This window comes from Cotesia glomerata, linkage group LG9 (assembly GCF_020080835.1).
Source record: "Cotesia glomerata isolate CgM1 linkage group LG9, MPM_Cglom_v2.3, whole genome shotgun sequence".
NCBI classification, from domain to species: domain Eukaryota; kingdom Metazoa; phylum Arthropoda; class Insecta; order Hymenoptera; family Braconidae; genus Cotesia; species Cotesia glomerata.
The window spans coordinates 13,505,763-13,528,121 of NC_058166.1; the positions used below are offsets into that span (position 1 = coordinate 13,505,763).

The 22,359-nt window shown below is 27.1% G+C and overlaps 2 protein-coding genes across 3 annotated transcripts; one reads left to right on the top strand and one right to left on the bottom strand.

The window, feature by feature from the left end:
- Positions 1-624: 624 nt before the first annotated feature.
- Positions 625-8,495, bottom strand: LOC123272004 (polyadenylate-binding protein-interacting protein 2). Of its 2 annotated transcripts, none has more exons than XM_044738575.1 (4): positions 8,247-8,495; positions 7,329-7,517; positions 1,402-1,590; positions 625-1,284 (listed from the first exon to the last, which is right to left on the bottom strand). In XM_044738575.1, the coding sequence occupies exons 2-4, from the start codon at positions 7,497-7,499 to the stop codon at positions 1,195-1,197; spliced, it is 450 nt and encodes a 149-aa protein (XP_044594510.1). In that variant the 5' UTR covers positions 7,500-7,517; positions 8,247-8,495; the 3' UTR covers positions 625-1,194. The 2 variants fall into 2 exon arrangements, with proteins under 2 accessions (XP_044594510.1, XP_044594511.1); XM_044738576.1 differs by lacking the exon at positions 8,247-8,495 and adding an exon at positions 7,941-7,959.
- Positions 8,496-9,062: 567 nt separating this feature from the next.
- On the top strand, positions 9,063-20,762 carry LOC123272002 (BCL2/adenovirus E1B 19 kDa protein-interacting protein 3). Its single transcript, XM_044738573.1, has 6 exons — positions 9,063-9,365; positions 13,466-13,637; positions 13,700-13,787; positions 18,452-18,534; positions 20,249-20,404; positions 20,501-20,762. Exons 1-6 carry the CDS (start codon positions 9,326-9,328, stop codon positions 20,550-20,552), a joined length of 591 nt encoding a protein of 196 aa, XP_044594508.1. The 5' UTR covers positions 9,063-9,325; the 3' UTR covers positions 20,553-20,762.
- Positions 20,763-22,359: the final 1,597 nt, after the last annotated feature.

The window sequence follows — 22,359 nt, forward strand, 5'->3', positions numbered from 1 at the left end:
CCATTTATACTTATACAATAGTTTTAAACAAAATTTATCTATAAGTAATGCTAGAAAAATTTTTAAAAATTTATCAATTCAATAACAATTACCTCAGCACTAAAAGTTATAATTAAAATATAAACGTGGATAATTAAACGATGTATTTGATAAAATATAATTTTATGAGCTTAGACACCGGTTTAATTAATAAAATACATCGGTTATTTATAAACGTTACAATAAAAACAAATACTTTATACAATGTAAGAGTATGTTTACATTCTAAGTGTCAAGATTTTAATCAAATTATAGTTTTATTTAATTTGCTTACTGCTTTACTTTTTTTTTTCTTTAATTATCATGATTGTATTTATACAATTGACAACAGACATAAAAGATTAAAATTAGATTAGACGGAAGACTACTAAATTTAAATTCAAAAAATATAAAATTAAACAAATAAACAATCTCAAAATTTAAATAATTATTTTAAAGATTCTACATCAATAAATGAGGTCTCGCAGCCCTCGCAAGCTATGAGATCTTTTAAATAGGTAAATAAATTGCTTCAGTGCCTTTTAAATTTTAATTTAAAAAAACAAAAAAAAATTCCGAACATAGTATTTTAATTTTTTTTCTTACTGTTTGGTTGTTATTGATTGAGTGCATTATTTATCCAACTTGATACCATATTTATCTTTTTCCAATATGTGATTATCTTTAAGTACGTTAATGAAAGATTTATTTATTGATTATTGTTATTGTTATTGTTATTGTTATAATTGTAATTGTAATTATATTTTTTTATTCTTTTTTTTGTATTAACTTTTTATAATTTTTTTTTCTTTTTGTTTCTGAATAATATAGAATAAGAAGCAAATAATTATATTATACGCCGCAAATTGCATAAAGGCGTGAGTGAAACGCCAAAAATATAAAATTCGGAATAATTAAAATACGCATGTGGTCGTCATTGGAGGGCTGATGGCTATTAAATTACTTTTATTTTTATTTATCATTATCATTATTTTATTTTTTATTCATTGTACTTTTTAGCGTGTTTAAAAATTTATGAGCTCAAATTTTATTCATTTTTTCACTTTTCAATTAATTATTTAACCATGTCATCAAAATGATCCCATTTGCCCGTAAGATTTATCATCAATAATTAGCTCATTAAATAACACGCATCGCAGAAATATATATAAGTTTTTATGACGATTCACTTGATATTTCCGTTGTACTTACTGTCACTACTTTAAAAGAAGGAACAAATTCTTCAGCATCCGGATTTAGTGTTGACTGAAAAAAAAAAAAAATTTTTTTTTAATTTTATAATCTTATCGTTTGTCTTTAATTTAATTAAATTAAAAATAACTCGACTAAGATATCTAATCGGATTAATTACAAAATTCTTACCGATTTTGCGAGATCATTGTGAACTCTGAGACTACTCAATTGCTGGCACAATTCATTGCCACTGACAGTTTCCGTTGTAACATTACACCAATTAGAGGATACCTGATTTCTCTGGTGCTGTCTCTCCTCCTCCAGCATCGCCTCTAGACATTCCTCCATCAACTCTTCTTCTTCCAATTGCTCCAATACCTATAAATAAATGATCATATTAAATTACAGAGAACGGATATAATTTTTAAATAAATGATTTTGAATTATTCTTTTTATATAAAATTATAATAATAAAACAACTATTATGTTTCAGAGATAAAAATAAAAAACGAATAAAAATATCTGCTTGATAAATTATCAAATTTCTCTCGTTTATTTTAAGAGTACGATAATTATTACTCGTAAGCACGCTCTTATTGAAGTTATTAAAGAAATATATTACTTAATAGTTCAATTTAACACTTTATTATTTTTTATATAAATTATTATTTAATAATTTTATTAATAATTTAATAATTCTAGACCAGTTTATTCTTAGTAGATTTCATAGAAATTTAACTATTGTATGGATTTTCATTACGGAACTTTTAAAAAATTTTGACATATTTCGACTCAGTTCATTAAACTGATTCAGAAAATACATATGATAAAGTTTATATATGTATGTATTTGGGTGATTCTCTGTAAGGATGTTTTTTGCGGTCCCGGGCATTTTTTTATTAGAAAAATTATTTTGTTACTAAAAAAAATTTCTTACGAAAGTAAAAAAACATTTCTATTTGGAGCATTGAAAACTAAAATGAAATAAATTCGTAAGCCACCGAAATAACAGTCCCCTGGGCTGTACCTTTCCCAAAATTGAAACTTTAAAATTAAATTTTAAGTTATTCATCCATAATATATAATTCTGTCCATAATGTTTATAAACTTAATTAGCTAACTAACAATCTTTTTCAATAAAAAAGTACCGAAAATTAATTTTTTTCATTAAATTCATTAAACCAAAGTTTGTCCCAGGCGTTTTAAAAACAATCCCTGCCAGAAGTTCAAAGCCAAAAAAAAATCCAGCGTGCTATTTTATGTTATGTAAGATTTATAAGGATCTAACTAGCCTTGAGTCAATAACCATAGGGCTGTTACCGCTTTATCGCCATTTTATTTAGTGTCAAAACACCGTTTGTGCTGGAAACATGTGTCTGGGCCACGAGATACTCAGTCCCCTGGCAACTATTTTTATTTATAATTTATTTATAAAATTCGATCCATAAGTCTTAATATTATTCTAATTAATGTAAATATTCATTGAGAACTTGAAAAGTTGAATTTCTTGATTTTTTTCAATTTGATAAAAAAAAAACAGAACCCCTGTCAAAATTAGAATTTTGAGTTCCGCTTTTAAAAGGAGTTCTGTTTAGGCATTTTCTGACAAATTTTGGGTGTAAGGGATTTATTTGATTATCATAGAATTTTTTAACAGGAGTTTTGTTTAGGCATTTTTGCTGAAATTTCAAAATTTCAAAATTTTGCCAAACAAAACTCCTGTTAAAAAATTAGATGAAAATCAAATAAATCTCTTACGCTCAAAATATGTTAGGAAATGCCTAAAAACAACTCCTGTTAAAATCGGAACTCAAAATTCCAATTTTAAGAGGTCCCTCACGAAAGTTGAATTTTGGCACACCCTAATATATATACCTACACGATATAACGCGACTTGTCACGACGATAGCGTCAACAATTCTCAAGGGATATCAATGAAACTCAACATACTTATTCTATAGACTATTACGAAGGTCAAGTTCAAATATGAGCTTAATCGGTCAAATATTTTAGAAATTACAACATTTAAAAATTTTAAAAATTTGAAAATTTCATACTTTTACTACTTTTCTTTCAAATAACTTTTGAACGCGTCGATTTATTTTATTTCCGTAAAATACATCTGAAAGCTGAGAAATTAAGCTTCAATTTATGCGCTTACATGTTTTTCTAAAGCAAAAAATATCCATCTTATGATCATTTTTTTTTATATACAATTTTAGTAGTTTCTTTTTCTATTCATTATGAAATCTACTTACATTTCGGCTGCCGAATGGCCTTTTTTTTTAGGGGCCATCCATAAATTACGTCACACGAATTTCAGGACTTTTTAACCCCTCCCCCTGTCCTTGTCCCAGGTTGTCACATTTTCCGAACCCCCTCCCCCTTGATGTGACGTCACATATTTTTCAATTTTATGCATGTATTTAAAAATAATTAAAAAGAAACAGTTATTTTCATTTTTTAGAAAAGCAAGCGAGCACTTGCCGACGATTTAAACCTTTTCAGACCCTTACTATTCAGAACTCTTGAGAATTTTAGTATCTCACTTGCATTACAACGCCGCTTTAGAAGTTAGATGTTGTTGCGTGAGAAATAATTTCATAACGAGAGTGCTAAAGTATTAATAAATATAAATTGAGTTCGTAAATATTTTAAGTTTTTTATTCACATATAAGGTAAAAGCCCCAATAGATGATCATGTACCAGTATATGATCACTCCATGTATTTGTATACCTATATTTGTGAATATAGATATACAAATACATGGAGTGATCATATACTGGTAAGTGATCATCTATTGGGGCTTTTACCTTACAGTAGGGTGTCCGTTATTTACCAAGTTGATTTTTTTTTCGCTGACACCCCCTGGATTTTTATTTCTTGACCTAAAAAAAAATATCCTATATAAATAAGCTCTTAATTACAAAATTAAACCTTGCCCCAATCGAGTTACATTTCCCATTTAAATAACATGGGAATTCGCAACTTTTTGTTATTAATTTTTTTTTTTCACCGAAAAAAATGCCACTACGACTATTATCGATGTATATTCTGATAGGAAATTGAATGCTTTACAAAAAAGTTCTCTTATAATTTTTCGATAAAATCATTCCTTTAAAAGTTATTCATAGTTTAAGTTGTGTTTATAGTTATTATCATAGTTTTTCAGTCTTGCTATAAAGTTTCATGTGTTATAATCATTTATTTCATCTATAAATGTTCCAAAAATTTGATAAAAAAGATTTATAGTTACCGTAACGCTAACAATACAATGTATTGAATACATTCTTAATAATATAGCCGCATATTTGTATTTTTTCTGTCTTTAATCACATTTATTTGTTAAGCAATTTTTAGTCGCATTATGATAAGTATTTTTGTTTTCATGAATAATTTGCACTAAATATTGTTTTTATTCTATTTTATGACTTAAAATGTTAATATATTCTTGAGTTAATTGAAGTGCTCTTTCAATTACATCGTTAACAACCCATGTAGAAAAGTATGGCGGGCCCAGGCTTGACCCAGGCCTGGCCCAACTATGGACAACTCTGGGCAAGGCTTGTAAACCAGAGTTGGCCCAGTCTTGGTTTAAGGTAGTTGTTGCGTGATAGGCATTTCAACAGAAAATTATGAAATTTTTTTTATTGAAAGATAAATATATTAATAATTCACTACCAAAATTTCAGATCAATTGACCGCACCATTTTTGAGTAATTAATTTTCGAAATTGTATCTTTTACACGTAGAGGTATAGAGAGATGGTAAAGTTAGTATGAAATCTTCCGTACCACTCGAGTGGGCCAAAGATTTCATACTAACTTTATCATCTCTCTATACCGCTTCGTGTAAAAGATGCAATTTCAAAAATTAATCACTCAAAAACGGTGCGGTCAATTGATCTGAAATTTTGGTAGTAAATTATTAATATATTTATCTTTCAATAAAAAAAATTTCATAATTTTCTGTTGAAATGCCTATCACGCTACAACTATCTTAAGCCTGGAATGATAAGCTAGCTCATGCCTGGCTACCAGGGTTGGGCCACAGTTAATTTTCAAGTCCGGCCCATGCCTGGTAACCAGGTCTGGGCCATAGTTAATTTTTAAGTCTAGCACATGCCATTTGATAAAAAATGAATTATTTAAGGTTTCATTTTTTTATTTTAATTTTTAAGTAGAGCTAACGCAAATTTAGATAGTTTGACTCTTTATTTAGACCTAAATTCTACTAATTACAGAAATAAAGTGAAAATGACATTTGCCGTAACCGAGATTTGAACCCAAGCCGCACGCTTGCCAGACCGATAACTAACCCCTGCACTGTACGACCGATAAGTTGATGCACATCTCATCATTCATACAAAATAAATTTATATGATGACGAAGTGTGACGGTTTATATTATTTATATAATTTATGTTATTTATTATTGTATTTTGATGAAAATTAACTGTTTTTTACAAATGTTTATTACTCAAAAAAATGCAAGATTTAAGTTCTTATATAGCTTTAGACTTTGTACATTGTTCTGTATATTTTTTTAATATTTTATAGGAAATTTTAATGTTAAAAATTATCAATACTAAAAATTCAACTGTAAATTATTATATTTTCATTTAAGACCATATCAATTTTGACGATATGCAATCGTTTTGGTTAAATAATAAATTTTCAAATTTAGCATTTGCTAACAAATATTCGTTAAACAATAAATATTTACTCTTTAAAATTCTTTTACTTAATGATTAATTAACTTTGGATTTTCCATTGAATGGCCAAGGCTAGGTTACCCAATTCTGGCTCAAGTGTGGGTTGCCATTCAACGGCCATGGCTAAGCTTCCCAGCTTTGGCCCAAGGCTGGAGTTCTTTTGCATCGGCCATTTCATGGCGAACCAGTCTTGACTCAGGCTTGGGTAATCATTGGTTTGGCCAAGGTATAGTTGCCCAGTCTTAGCCCAAGGCTGGGTTCTTTTGCCTCGGCCATTATATGGCGAACCAGTCTTGACCCAAGGCTAGGTTCTCTTGCCTCGGCCATTCTATGGTGAACCAGTGTTGGCCCAGGCTCGGATAATCATTGGGCCGGCCAAGGCTGATTACCCAGTCTTGACCCAAGCATGGGCCAATATCGGTGCGCCAAGCTTGATTGCCCAGTACTGGGCCAGGCAAGGCTCTGTCATTCAATTATGGCAGTTCCTACATGGGTACACACAACTTAAGCCACGAATAACTCTTGAAGGAATGATTTTATCGAAAAATTATAAGAGTACTTTTTTGTAAAGCATTCAATTTCCTATCAGAATATGTATCGATAATAGTCGTAGTGGCATTTTTTTCGGTGGAAAAAAATTAATAACAAAAAGTTGCAAATTCCCATGTTATTTAAATGGGAAATGTAACTCAATTGGGGCAAGGTTTAATTTGGGAATTAAGAGCTTATTCATATAGGATATTATTTTTTAGGTCAAGAACTGAAAATCCAGGGGGCGTCAGCAAAAAAAAATCAACTTGGTAAATAACGGACACCCTAATAAATATAGACTAGCAAATTTAGATACCCGTGATTTTAGACATCTGTAAATTTTGATTTATATAAATTCATAAATTCAAATAAAAATACAATTAAATATATAATTGCTTGCAATTTACGAGCTAATAAAAAATTAAAACAAAACTTCTATAATGCTCGAGAGCACTCGACTACAGCCCTTCGATGTTTACGGGTCGGTTTTCTAGGAGGTTACGGATCAGGCAGCAGCGAGATTCCCCGCACTCCAAAAAATAACCTAGACAATTTTAAAACAGTAAGTGTCGTTTTTATCACAGTTAGCTACTCATGGAGGTTTGTGAACTATTTTTGAAAGTGAATTATTCTTTCAATTTTGTTTAAATTGATGCTTATAAAGATTTTCCTTTTATTGATTTCTTTATTTACAGATGTCGAAATTTTGATTTTTCTATTTTACCACAAAATTTTCAACCGTCACAAAGCTTTTGACCCCCCCCCTGCCCCTTGTCACACAATGTCACATTCTGGTGATGCCCTCCCCCCTCCCGTTAAGGTGTGACGTAATTTATGGATGACCCCTTATAAATTTTAAAATAAAAATTACCTGTTTATCAAACTCTTCTTCATTTTCCATCCATAAATACTCAGCAAAATCTCCGTTTTCACCAGCAGGTGGATCTATTTCTTGTTCAACATGATCCAAATAAGAAATGACACCACTTTCATGTCCATAATATCCGTTACCGGAGCCGCTATTTGGAATCTTCATCTTCATGCCAGCTGACTTTATTCACTAAAAATAAATTTAATATCAGTAAATAAGTAAATATGAAGAAATATTTAAAATTTATACTATCATGAACATTACATTACATTATCAGTAAAAAATTATTCAATCATGTATTGAAAAATAACGTGATTAAATTGACAATACACGCGATAAGTACAATTATATTTAACCGATGATTTTTAAAAAGAAAGCAAGGTCAGTATTTCAAAAACACAGCCTTGGTGTCATTGTAACCGAGTCACCTTGAGATTAAGTCTACAAAATCCTAAATTACAATTACTATTACAATTAAAATTACAAATATATTTATAATAAATTTTTAAATAAATATTAACCAACTAAAATCTCAAACTTTGAAAGGTTATTTTTTAAAAATATTTTTTTTTTAATTATATATTTACTACCTGTCTCACTTACTCGCATTACCTTAAATTTAGGCGTAAATTATCGAAACTTAATATATTTACACAAATAATTTAGATAAAGTATTCAATAAAAAAAAAAACTTAGTTATCTAAATGACAAACTAAAATTTACTTATGACATTTCATTGTTTTTTTTTTTTAAATTATTTCGCTGCTGTTTTGTCAATACCCACGTAAGTTCGACGCTTCATTATCTTCTCAACAATTACAATGACACAGAAAAACGAAAATAATATTAATACGGTAGATTATTATTTAAAACTGAAAGTAATCACAATTATAAATTAATTTAAATGTAAATACTTACAATAAATAATATTAACAATAAAATCTGCTTGATGCAATTTATTACACTGATTTTTTAATAGCCAAGAAACAGCCAGACAATTTTATTTTTCGAGTTGACGTATGTACTTTTTGCTTGCACTTTGTATGTCTTTATTGTAAATTATTATTATGTTTTTTTTTTTATTAATCAGTGATACCACCTCAACGCAAAGCGCTTCTTTGTTTAACAAATTATCAATTTACTCCTAATGGAAATAATTGATGAATTTTTAATTACTATTGATTTATTTTTAAAAACTTCAATTGTGTTTCTAAGGGGTTTGTTTTTTTTTTATTTTGACGTTTTACGTTTTAGATTTTTGACTTGCGCAGTCGCATAAAAGCGCGGAAATTTTAAAATTTTTAAATGTCAATTTTTTTTTCTGTAAAAAAAATAATTTAACAAAAATAAGCAATTAAATAATTAATTTTTGACAGATCAAAACTTGAAAAAAAAAAAATTTTTTTTGCATTTTTAATTTATTAAATTTTTTGAAAAAAAATTTATAAGTACAATTAATATTTTTAATTTTTATTTTTTACAAAAAACAGCTGTGATAAAAAAATATCAATTTTTTTTATTAAAAAAAAAAAATTAAGTTGATATTAAAACAATAAAAACAAATTTTTATTATTATTACTTTAAACAGAATGATTAATAATAATAATAATAATAATAATCACAAAGTACTTGATTTGACTAGCACAGTACTCAGTATTTATGTCTAAAAATATACATGCGTACCGATTGGTGGAATTCCATCTGACACGAGTCTGTTGACGTTTTGTTAAAAACAAAGCACTATCCGGCAGGTCGGTAACATTTAATAGCAGGCATCACAAGCCCGCACTTTATCACAACAATCCGACCCAAGTGCGTCGTCCTCTTCGCCATACTGTAAAAACCTCTTCAGTACTAAATAAGTACTTTATTAAATTCTTATCTTTAATATTAAAATTTTAAAAAATTATTTCGAGCTTGTAGAATAGAAAAAATATTATTTTACAAGCAAACGAGCAGTGTCAGTGAGTGAAGTTTGTTGAAAAAGGTGGGACGAAATGTCTACATCAAAATACACGCTGGACGAAAGTCTCGGTGGTAAGCATTCTATTACCTAAAATATACATGATTATAATTTTTAAATTGAAGGATCTATTGTTGAAATATCAGCGTAATAAATAAAATATTAGATTGTTAATATAAAAAGTAATCCAGCTGTCAAACTATCACCGCCATTTCGCGTGGCTTCCCCGCCAATACTGTGTGTGTGTGTAAACAAAACATCTTTTGCGACGTATTTATGTTGTCTTAGATATGCATTACTTTTATTTACCTCGATAAATGCAATTAATTTTTATAACGCAGTTTCATAAAGTAATTATATTTTTATGTCTGATTATTTTTTAATAAAATTTTATTTTTTTTTTTTTTTTCAGATAAAAATCCCGTAAAAAATTTTTTAAATAATTCTAGCAATATGCAAATAAAAATATTTGCTTCTCCTACTGAGAATTACTCGAGCGATTATGTCCTATCTTATCGTTTTATTTAAAAATTCAACTAGAAAGTAAAACAGTGTAATTATATATTACACAATTGAGTCTAGAAAATCAAGAATAATGCTAAATAATAGATACATTTTAATAAAATAGACAAGATAAATTTACGAATAAGCTCAATAAAGAAAACAAAAGAGCGAGTACATATTGGAGCTTTTTGTTCCCCGGAATATACATATTTATTTTTATAACTAAGTTTGGAGTGGGCGTTATTCATTTTAACAAAGAATTTATTTAAATACTAAATTACTTGTCGGTATTCATTATTATTTATTGTATTAAATTATTACATGTTGTTTTTTATTTATTTATTAATTTATTTATATGGGTGTAATTATTATTTTAGGCAGAAGGAAGTGCGAATCAGTAAACACGCGAGGAAATAAAAAAGACTGGAATACGTGACTACAGTCAGGATTAGATCTTTTTCGCTAGCGTGTTGATAGTCACGTACACACTAGCTTATATAGAAGCGAAAGGAAAAAATTAATAGATAGACCTTCAAAAATATTTGTCTTTCTATTTATCTTTCTACAACACTCCGTTTATATTATAATGAGCTAACGACGGTTTATCTTTTTCTCAACCGCAAACTTTAAAATTTTATTCAATGATTTAATTCTTTTTTTTTTGCATTGAGAATTTATTAAACGACCATTAGAAGCGATGAAAATTATAATACTAAAGTTAGCCTATATTTTTAATTTTTCGATTTTTTTTTAATAATTAAATTAGAACAAAAAAATATTTTTTTTTAATTGGCACTTTCAGTTTTGAAATTTTTTTTTTATATTTTTTGTAATCATTTTTTTAATGAAAAAAAAATCTTAGAAATTAAAAAAAATTTTTTTTTATTAAAAAAATTATTACAAAAAAAAAAATAAAAAATAAAATTCCTTCTAAAAAACTGTAAATGCAATTTTTTAAAAAATATTATTTAGTTTTAATTTAATAAATAAAAAAAAAACAAAAAATTAACAATGCCGGATAACTTTAATATTATTAAATGCTTTGATTTTTAATTAAATAATTGAATCTGAAAACAATTTTAATATTTCACTAATTGCCGCAAAATTTAATTAAATTACCTGATTAATAATCACCCATAAATTTTATCTCTGAGCAAGATCACGTCAACTGGACCCCCTATTTTCCACTTGATTATGAAAATTAAGTTCATGTATTTTTTTTATAAGTATATACCAAGATAAAATGATCCCCGAAACGATTTTTAAAAATTTCGATTTTAACAATAATTTTTTTTACAATGAAAATTTTAGGTACTTTTAATTAAAAAATGGATTGTAAATCAACCGTTAAAGTTAAATTAATGGGACTTGAAGGATTTGTTTTTAAAATGTTTGTATTTTAATAAAATATTAATAACTAAAAATTATTTGTTTATTATCATATTGTTAATTAACTTTTAAGTTAACAAATGAAAATTTCACTGCTCGCGATTTGTTTAAACAATATAAATTTATTTATCACAGCGCACCGAGCGCCAGGCGCTGTCAGAATACCGTACCGTCGAACGTCAGACTAGGTTACAGCTTCGATTAATTATAATTAAAAATATAATTATCAAACAAATTTTATTATTATTATGATCAATATTATGACTAATAAAATTAGTAAAAGAGGCGCGCAGTAGCCCTATCGGATCCGGCCCTTGCTTACCAAAGCATTGGACCGGGTTCGAATCCGGCGTACACCAATGAATATTTTCAATATTTAAGTGTATTATTCTGCTCAGCTCAAAAAATAAAACGAGTTCCAATCTCAAAAGTTTACCCCCTACCGTAGTCGCTCATGACCTTAGTAGTTTATGCGACTTTAAAACAAATCAAAAAAAAAAAAAAAAATTAGTAAATTATCCATTATTAAAGAAAAATAGAAAAAACGAACTATAGTAATAAATATTAAATTTTGTAGACATTTGTTAACTTTATTTTATTTATTTTTTTTTAAACTTGGTTAATAAAAACTTTTTTATCTTCCGAAACATTATTATATTATTATTAATAATATAATAATATATTACTATATTATTACTCGCGGACCAGACAGACGTTTTCCTGTACACACGTCTTAAATTTAAAAATTTCAAGCTTATTTGAATGAGCTGTTACAGTTTGGACCGTTTTGATGAAAATTATTATTAAAACGTTATTATAATAAAATATTTCAATTAGCACCTGATTGATTTTAACACAATTACACAAAATTTTTTTGAATTTCGATAATAATTTTTTTTCTCAAATGAATATTCGATACTGTCTGTCAGATCCAATGTAAAACATTCCAAGATCAAGAACAATTTATAAATAAAAATTTAATTAAATAAACATTTTTCCGTGGACTGAATTGTGAATCTAAACCATTTTCGAATCCACCTAAAGACACACAAAAAGTTTCATTAAAATTGGTCCAGCCGTTTAGAAAAAGTTCAGTGACAAACACACGCACAGAGTAAATATATATATAAATATATATAAAGATTAATAATATAATAATGTGTCGGAAGATAAAAAAGTTTTTATTAACCAAGTTAAAAAAAAAAAAAAAAATAAAGTTAACAAATGTCTACAAAATTTAATATTTATTACTAGTTCGTTTTTTCTATTTTTCTTTAATAATAGATAATTTAATTATTTTATTAGTCATAATATTGATCATAGTAATAATAAAATTTGTTTGATGATTATATTTTTAATTGTTATTTTTAATTATAATTAATCGAAGCTGTAACATAGTCTGACGTTCGACTGCGCGGTATTCTGACAGCGCCTGGCGCTCGGCGCGCTGTGATAAATAAATTTATATTGTTTAAACAAATCGCGAGCAGTGAAATTTTTTTCTGAAATCTTAAACTTTAATAAATAACGCATGTAACCGATAAAAAAAGACTTCATTTTTTCACCGAGAAGTTAGTGAAATTTTCATTTGTTAACTTAAAAGTTAATTAACAATATGATAATAAACAAATAATTTTTAGTTATTAATATTTTATTAAAATATAAACATTTTAAAAACAAATCCTTCAAGTCCCATTAATTTAACTTTAACGGTTGATTTACAATCCATTTTTTAATCAAAAGTACCTAAAATTTTCATTGCAAAAAAAATTATTGTTAAAATCGAAATTTTTAAAAATCGTTTCGGGGATCATTTTATCTTGGTATGTAAGGTAAAAGCCCCAATAGATGATCACGTACCAGTATATGATCACTCCATGTATTTGTATATCTATATTCATAAATATAGGTATACAAATACATGGAGTGATCATATACTGGTACATGATCATCTATTGGGGCTTTTACCTTACCTATAAAAAAGATACATAAACTTAATTTTCATGATCAAGTGGAAAATAGGGGGTCCAGTTGACGTGATCTTGCTCCTCTATAAATCAAAGTGAATTATTCTTCATACCTAATTTATTCTTATTAAAAATAATTTATGAAGACAGTATTTTAAAATCTTCAATAAAATTAGAGTTTAGAATCAAAGATCAAATTATATAATTAAATTGAACTATCAGCAGCCTTGCTACTGATTAAATTAATAACTAAGGTCGATAAACTATTAATTAATAAATTAAATTAAATATTATTAAACTTCTGTAATCAACAGAGTCATGGGTGGAATTAAACCCCGCGCAGCTGGCTGACAGAATAACACCCTTGCCATTCGGAAGTGGTGGAGAAGAGTATCTTCGTCTGTTAAGAGAAGCCCAAAGGGACTCTACACACTCCTCAGCGAGACACTCTCTAGCTTCTTCGCGGCGAGACACACCCAGAGATAGGTAAGTTTGCGTCAATTATCATCAGTCTCGATCTAGTAATTAATGTAATTAAAACTTTTTAGTCCCAAGAGCCCACCCAACAGTCCAAATACCGAGCGATCTACTGACGATGATCTCAAAGGAGTATATATAAATTACAGCTGTGCCAAGGTTAGTACAGTACAATAACCCGTTTATTGTTGCACAACTCAAGCTCTTGTACAGATTGTACTTAGAATTTGAATAGTTTGAAAAGCAAATTCAAATTAAGTAAGTGGATTTGCAATGAATGGGTATTAATCATCATAACCTAACTTTATTGCGTACATGTCTCGCAAAAGTACTTTGTATCTCTCGAAAAATATTACTAATTCATCCAATTTTTTTTGTAAATTATTTCAAGGGTCAAAACACATGTCGCCACAAAAAATTACACTTATAGCTCTTGTAGTTTTATTACAGTAGAATAAATAGTTCTAAATACGGCAATAGAATGCGACGGTCATATTGGAAGTCTTAGAAGAACTTCAAAAGCGAGTTTTCAAAATGGCGAACTATTTTTTTTTTTATTTATTTATTATTTATTACATTAAAGTTTTGTGTTATAAAACTTTATCAGTAATAAAAAAGAAAAAAAAAGTGAGACAACTTTCACCAGCAAAAACCTTCATTGTTCCTTTTAAAGTAAAGGTACAACATGCGCGACTTAAAATCGATCGAGACGTTGCGTCACTGAGTAAGCCTTACGCTTCAATATTTACTCGTTATTGTTATTATTTCAAACGCTGATAATACTGCGGGTACCGATAGTACTTTTTTTTATTGCTTTACCAGTTTTTTTTTCTGCGTTTTTTTGCAGATTTAATCTCGGCCTTGATTGTCACGCAAGAGATCCACGCTTAACCAGAGCATTGCTCTATTGTAAATTCTTTGTCGAATGAGTTGCAAAAAATAAATTAGTAACTGTACATATAATCCAGAATTTTCTATGCATCATCTTTATGAGTAATCATATATTAATATACTAAACCTTGTCCTCTGAGATCGATCGCATCGAACGGCTGCTTTTTATATTATTCTCGCTCATTGTTTTTGTTTCCTTTATTACAGCTGAAACTAATGTCGCGAGGAGCGTTCATATCAATTGATAGGTAAACATTGACATGTGACGATATTGATAATGATGATTAAAATATTTGTTTTGATGATAATAATGAGACAAAGTAGCTAGACTTATTCAACAACTACCAGTCTCACATTTCCGACCTACATTGCTCTGTGTATTAAGTATCGGTAACTGGAAACGAAGCAGTCCTTTATGGCATTACTCTCTGTACTCCAAGATTTTTTGCAAACTCAGGATGAGTGAGACAGCGGATTTTTTTTTTACAACAAAACCGGTTCCGCGAGTTTGTATACAAACATTCGAAATTCAAACCCGCTGAAAAATAAAAACTTTCTTAGTATGGGAAGTTATTAGGTGGACTTCTTTAGAATTCTAGCTATTTTAACAGATCTTATGTTGCTAATACTAAAGCTGTGATAATACTAAAGTTAGCCAACGTTTTTGATTTTTTTTTTTTAATAATTAAATTAGAACAAAAAAATATTTTTTTTAAATTGCACTTACAGTTTTTAAAATGTTTTACAAATGAAATTTTTTTTTTATTTTTTTGTAATCATTTTTTTAATGTCAAAAAAGTCTTAAAAATTTTTAAATGTTGGCTAACTTAATTTTCATAAATATTGATAAATTATTTTTTTGCAAAAAAAATTTCTTAGTTTAAAAATTTTTCTACTCAAATCAAAAAGATTGTTCTTTAAATTTTTTATTTGATTCAAGTAAATTTTTTTTTCTGTCCACACTTCTAAATCGATCTTTGTGGAAGTTTATGAACTTATTTTAATTTTTTTCATTTTTAAAAAAATTTCAAATTTTATCAAAATTATTTTTCAGCCGTAATAGCTCAAATTTATTAAATTTGCCGGAAATTAAAAGTATTTATTTTAATTAATTTGACAAAATTCATCAATAAATTTATTTTAAGCCTTTATCTTCAAGTAACTTTTATATTTAATGTAAAATAATTATTTTTTCTTAATTTTGAAAAATCTCTTTCAATGTCTTGTAGGCACTTTTATTTTTTAGATTCGACATTACGCATCATATTGTGCTTTATATTATATCTATGACCGACGAAAAAAATATATTTTTCCGCATAATGGAGTCAAGAGAGGTCACCACGATGTTAATTCATGCAACTCATTATATACGACATTTGTGTAATACGCTTGTCGTATTACTGAAGGTTGTTAATCGTGTCTTAATGTAAATGACGTTCATCCAATCCTAAGCCCAATAGCTGCTCACGCCATCCACTCTCAATTGAGTTGCGAGCAAACTATGCTATACTAGTTAAATTAATGTTTATTGTACACAGCGTGGGAGTAATGAAAAAATTTATATTTACTTCCTACATTATTGATGCCTAGGTTTATCGGGTATAATATAATATAATATAATATACAACACTCTACTGTGTTAATCTATTTTTTCAAGTAGAAATTAATTAAAAGGAAAATTCTTCAATAGTTTCTTTGTTATAAAGTTATCAAGAAATTCTAAAAAAGTAATTGAATTTTTTATTTAAAGAAATATTAATATTAAAATTTTTACATTGACTCATTGAATTTTTCTTCTTTTTTCAGAATAAAATCTAAATATAAAAATCTATTAAAAGAAAAATAAAGATCTTAATACGAAGATAGGTGGAAATTCTAGATGATATGAATTATGAAGCAAAATAAATTTAACTGAACAGCCGAGACCAATGATTGCAGTTTCAATCGGCTTAACGAAACGAATGTAAATTTTGAAAAAACGTTTTTAGAGATAATAGATAATTTAATAAACTATTTCACCACAAAGCGTTTTTTTCAAAAATTTCATTCGTTTCGTGAAACCAATCGAAACTGCAATTGCTCTGCTGTTGGGAGTGCGACAGAGATAGTTCCGTTGAACTCCGTGAGAGCAAAGCGAGAAAAAGATGGTCTCGCCTGTGAAACTAAAAAGCTCGTAGAATTGGAACATAATTTAAAATTGGATCTATGTAATATAAATAATGATATAAAATATCATTTAAAATTTTCTACGCCGGCAATTTAAATAATCCATGCCAAAAGTGTATTCCCACGCGTGAAATTTGTCCACGAGGCGTTTGATTGCATTTATAAGCCGATAATAAAAATAGAACCCTGAAAAGATGAAGAGATTTAGCTAAATTTATTCACTTGTACATTCAACTCGTAGTTTACTTTTTGCGACGTAGTAAATTATAGTTGTAAGGTCACTCGCCTGCACCCAGATCTTTATATCGCGAGTATCTATAACTCTATCTATGTAATATCTACGCCTAGGTATACTTTGTATTGAAAATACACGTGTATATTTATATAGACGCTCTGTACGCCTATAATACTTAACTTTAACTTGTACAAACAATTTAGCGGCGGACTATTTGCTGAAGTGAAAAGTTCGTTAGACACCACGTATGTAATGTGTGAATTCTTGAAGATTCACAAGCGTTGCCTTGTGCTTTTTTAGGTCATAGACTTAATAAACTATCCTAGGATAGGCTTTTGTTGTTTCATGCCATATTCTATGCCGTATTTATTACTTGTAACATGACGCATTACTATTCTTGAACCATGACTTAAAAATTATTGCTCGGTTGTTCAACAATAAGCTATAAACAGCAATGTTTATTTGTTTATATAATTACTTAATTGCTCTTTTACTTTTATCAATCCGTAATTAGTAAGCATATTGTATGACTCAGTTATTTTTGTGAGATTATTAGATAATTATCATGTATCATTGGACTTAGGGTTAAGTCCAGGTAAACAAATTGATAATTCTCAAAATTTTATTTTTAAAAAACTTTTTATCTTGTTAAATTTATTAATTTATTATTTTTTTAATCTGTATTAAGAGAATAAGCAAAATTTTGTAGCCGGTGTATTTAAATAAAAAAATGAGTTTTTATGGTTCAATTTGGTATCGTTGAAAAAGTCTTGACCTGGAGTTGTGCCTTTTCATGGTTTCATATCATTCTTACCAATAGTCAATTTATGATAAGTATTTAGGCTGTATTCGAAAATACTCTATCTCTAGATACATAGTTAAGAAATGACGTTGTATCTTGAGAACTATTGACATTTTTGAAGATATAAGCTCTCCCCGACGTTACATTCATCGAGACCTTTTATTTGAGTACCCACATCAATTTTTCATATATTTTATATATTTATATATATGTATATATAAAAAACATATCAAAATGCATGTGGGTACTCAAATGAAAGCTCTTGATGAGTGTAACATCGAAATTAGTTTATATCTTAAAAAATATCAATAATTAAGAAATGACCTTGTATCTTGTGAACTATTGATATTTTTTAAGATATAAGCTCATTCCGATATTACACTCATCAAAACCTTTCATTTGAATACCCACATCAATTTTTCATATATTTATATATATTATACATATGTATATATGAAAAATATATCAAAATGCATGTGGGTACTCAAATGAAAGCTCTTGAGTGTAATATCGGGATGAGCTTATATCTTAAAAAACGTCAACAGTTAAAAAAGTACAGTGCAATTTAACAAAAGTCATTATTTAATAAAACTAAATTTTATTTATCTATAGTTCACAAGTCACGGCAGTCACATAGTGACTGCAAGGTTGCTAGTTTTTTTTAATTTATTAATTAATTTTTTTTTTTTTTTTTAAGTATTAATTAATTATTGTATTATTATTTTTCAGGATGCTAGTGAATTGCTGGCAAAAGAATCAGATTGGATGTACGATGAATGGTGTTCACGTCCAGAGCAAGTTCCACCAAACAAGTAATTATTTTAAATATTATTTTTTTTTTTTTGATCTGAAATAGAATGACCGGACCTTAATTGTCTGATAACTTTTGTTCTAATTCTAATTATATAACTTGCTTATCTCAGAAAAATTAACATTATCGATTAATTATAATTAATAATTCACAAAAATAGATTCATATTACATAAACGTGATTAAATTTTAAAATTCTATTTTGTTATGTTAAGGAAGTCCTTTCGCTCCAGTTGACTCACAACAATTGTAGTAGTCAATATTCGATAAATTAAAATAAAAAACCCATAAAAATTGCTAAAATTAAAAAATAAATAGTATATGAGGCATTAATCGTTGAAATTTTGAAAATTAAAAAAAAAATAGTTAAATACAAAAATTAATTTGACTTTTGTGAATCAGATGTTAGTAACCTGTTCGTGATTTGGCAACGCTATATATCGGTTGCTTATTTATTTATTTATTTATTTATTTATTTATTTATTGATCATGGAGATAGTTCTCCTTTTGACCACAAATCCAAATAATTACAAAATTACAAAATTGTTGAAAATACATAGGTAGTAAGAAACTGTTATAATAATAATAATAATAATAATAATAATAACAATAATAAAACTATAAACAAAGTAATATTAGTGCAAAAGTAACAAGTAATCACAGACATTTTCTTCGCATTTAAAATCAAAATCAGGTATACAATCAAGTGCTTAAATCATACTGACTCTTTTCTAACTCTAACAAAGTTAGCTTACATTTTCATTTGCACAATATAACCTTAACCATGTTTAATTTTTTGCAGTCAGTGTAAATAAATAAATTAATTAAAAATGTTTAGTCATAAAACCATAACATTCTAATGTCTCATGGCAAGAATGCTAGTATTTTTTAATTATTGTTTTATTATTCAATTATGAAATATGAAAATTTGTTAACAATAAATTAATTAATAAGTATGTATAAAAAACATAAGTGCGTTAAAGTTTAGTTTGAATTTATTGAATGGTCTGAGGTTCGCGTGCTACGCAACATTGCCAAATGTTCTGACGCCATTTAAATGTAGGTTACTCAAAAATTTTCTGTGATTTTATAATTATAATTTCTCCATAAATTCCACGGCAACCTATATATTTTATTGCAAAAAATGAAACCTGAATAATTCGAAAACCTTATTTTGAGTTTTTTTTCCACCCCATCTAATCGGTGGTTAATCCCATAATTCAAGGAAGTTATTAAGGTCTGACTTTCTCGTAAGACTCGGAAAAAATACTAACATTTTTAGAAATTTTTTTTTCAAAAATTTGCACGGTGAAGAATAAATTAAACTTCACTAGTAGATAAATAAAGACTTTAACTATTAGATAAACCTTAATTTTATGCATAATCTACTATTTTTTATTTAGCATTGATGGCGAAAGGACCTCCTTAATAAAATATTTAACGAGCAATAAAATACTTAGATATGTTGATGAGTTCGCTGAAGTATTTCATTGCTTGATAAATAATTTCCTCAGACGTGTTAATTTATTTATGTATTTTCATAATGACCCAGTTTTAAATAAACAAGGAACTAGGTATAGGGGTATACATCTAAAACTTCAAAGTAGTACGATAATAATTGCTTTTAATTTATTTAGAGTATAGAGTATAACAAACATACAAATTAATAAGTGCATTTATTTATATAAATATACTAAGATAAAAATGATTTTTCAGGGACTGGAAATTCAAGCATCCACTGGGCATGACCAAAAGAAAAACTTACAGCATTCGCACAGCCAAGGTCGGCAAGAATGGGCTTTTCTCCAAGGAAGTTCTCTACACATTATTCTTGTCTAATTTGCTGTCACTCATCATTGGCACTGGTTTTGGGTAATTATCTAAATAAAAATAAATAATAATAGTAACAATATATCTTTAATAAAATTCAATTGAGCTAATAATATAATTTATATTTATCTTCAACAGAGTATGGCTGACCAGACGGGGACTGATGATGACACGTGTGGCTATTGAGTGAGCTAGTCAATAAGTGACTTGTATAAGGATTAATTGTAAGGATGACAAGAATGATTTTGATTATCGAGGTAGAAAGACTGACGAAAAGGATTTTTAGAACGAGCCTAATTTTAAATACAAATAATAAATTAAATATATAAGATTTAATCACGTACACTCACGCTCTTGTCCAGTGTTCACAATATTAATTAATATTAATATTAATTACATTTACTAACAAGATGCATACTAACTAAAAGTATAAAAAAAAAATATTTATATATTTCTGAAGTCTAGATAATTTCTACCTTTGGTACGATGTAATTGTTGTGAGGTTATTGAGTGATATTAAGAGTACGAGAAGAATATAATAGTGAGCATGTCCATTTTATACTGTTTCTAAAATATTTCTATCTACGTAAAGTGTAGATTTATTAATGTATAACTAGAATAGCGTGTTAGCGTACTATCGATCAGAGGGAGCTTTTCTAAAACAAAAAGCTACTGCTTAATTCGTCCATCATTAGTCCAGACTTTTTACCTTTTCTCACTATAAATTAATATCAATAAATAAAAATATCAAAATATAAGAATTTATTTTGACAATAAAAGTGACATTTGAAATGTCGACATAAAAAGTACCAGTAAATTTTAATACATTTATTCTCAATGCGGCTTCGTACTCAATTATCGATGGGATTTCAAATATTTAAATAAACATATATAAATAAATATATACATATATATATTCAACCGTGAAAAAGTCTCTCAGTGATCAGATATTTCCATTATTTTTAAAATTAATAATGTAACCTACTGTACTTGTAGTGTAGGTGTTTAATATTGAAAAATTGTTTTATTTTATTGTTTTATTATATATTGAGTTGGCTATTCCGCTATCAATATTTAATAAGAAAAATTTTAATTACACCCAGTTGTAGGTTTTTTAATTATCTAATTAAAACTCTGTATCCATATATGAAAAAATTATTATTACTCTATTTGTGTTAAATATATTCCAATAAGATTTATAATTATAATACTGAATAAAAAGTTTTGTAAATTTATATTATTATTTTTTTTTAATCCACAAATTTTTAATAATTTTAGTTGAATAATACTTAAATAATTAATGAGTTATTTATATTTGAAAATAACAAAAAAATTTTTTTTATTTCTGTTACAAATTAAATGATATTGAAATTTAAAAACTTAAATTTAAAAATTTAAACATCTTATAATTTTTTTATTTTTTTAACAAATAAATTATAACAAGAAAAATTTATTTAAAAAATTTCATTTTTAAAAGATCTAAAAAATTGTGCGTGCAATTTTTTAAAAATAATTTTCTAAACCTAGTTTATTTTTCAAGAAAAATAAAAAAATTGTCAATTGTCATCAAATTAATTATGAAAATTAAGTTAGCCGACATTTAAAAACTTATTTTTTTTTTATTGAAAAAATAACCAAAAAAAAAAAATTTCATTTGTAAAAAACTTTAAAAACTGTGAGTGCAATTTTTAAAAAATATGTTTTTGTTCTAATTTAATTACTAAAAAAAATCAAAAAATTAAAAACGTCGGCTAACTTTAGCATCATAAATTAATAATACTAAAGTTAGCCGACGTTTTTAATTTGTTTTTGTTTTTTTCATTTATTAAATTAAAACTAAAGAATATTTTTAAAAAATTGCATGTGTAGTTTATTTAATTTTTTACAAATGAATTTTTTTTTTTATTTTTTTGTAATAATTTCTTTAATAAAAAAAAATTCTAAAAATTTGTAAATGTCAGCTTACTTAATTTCATCATAAATTAATTATAAAACAA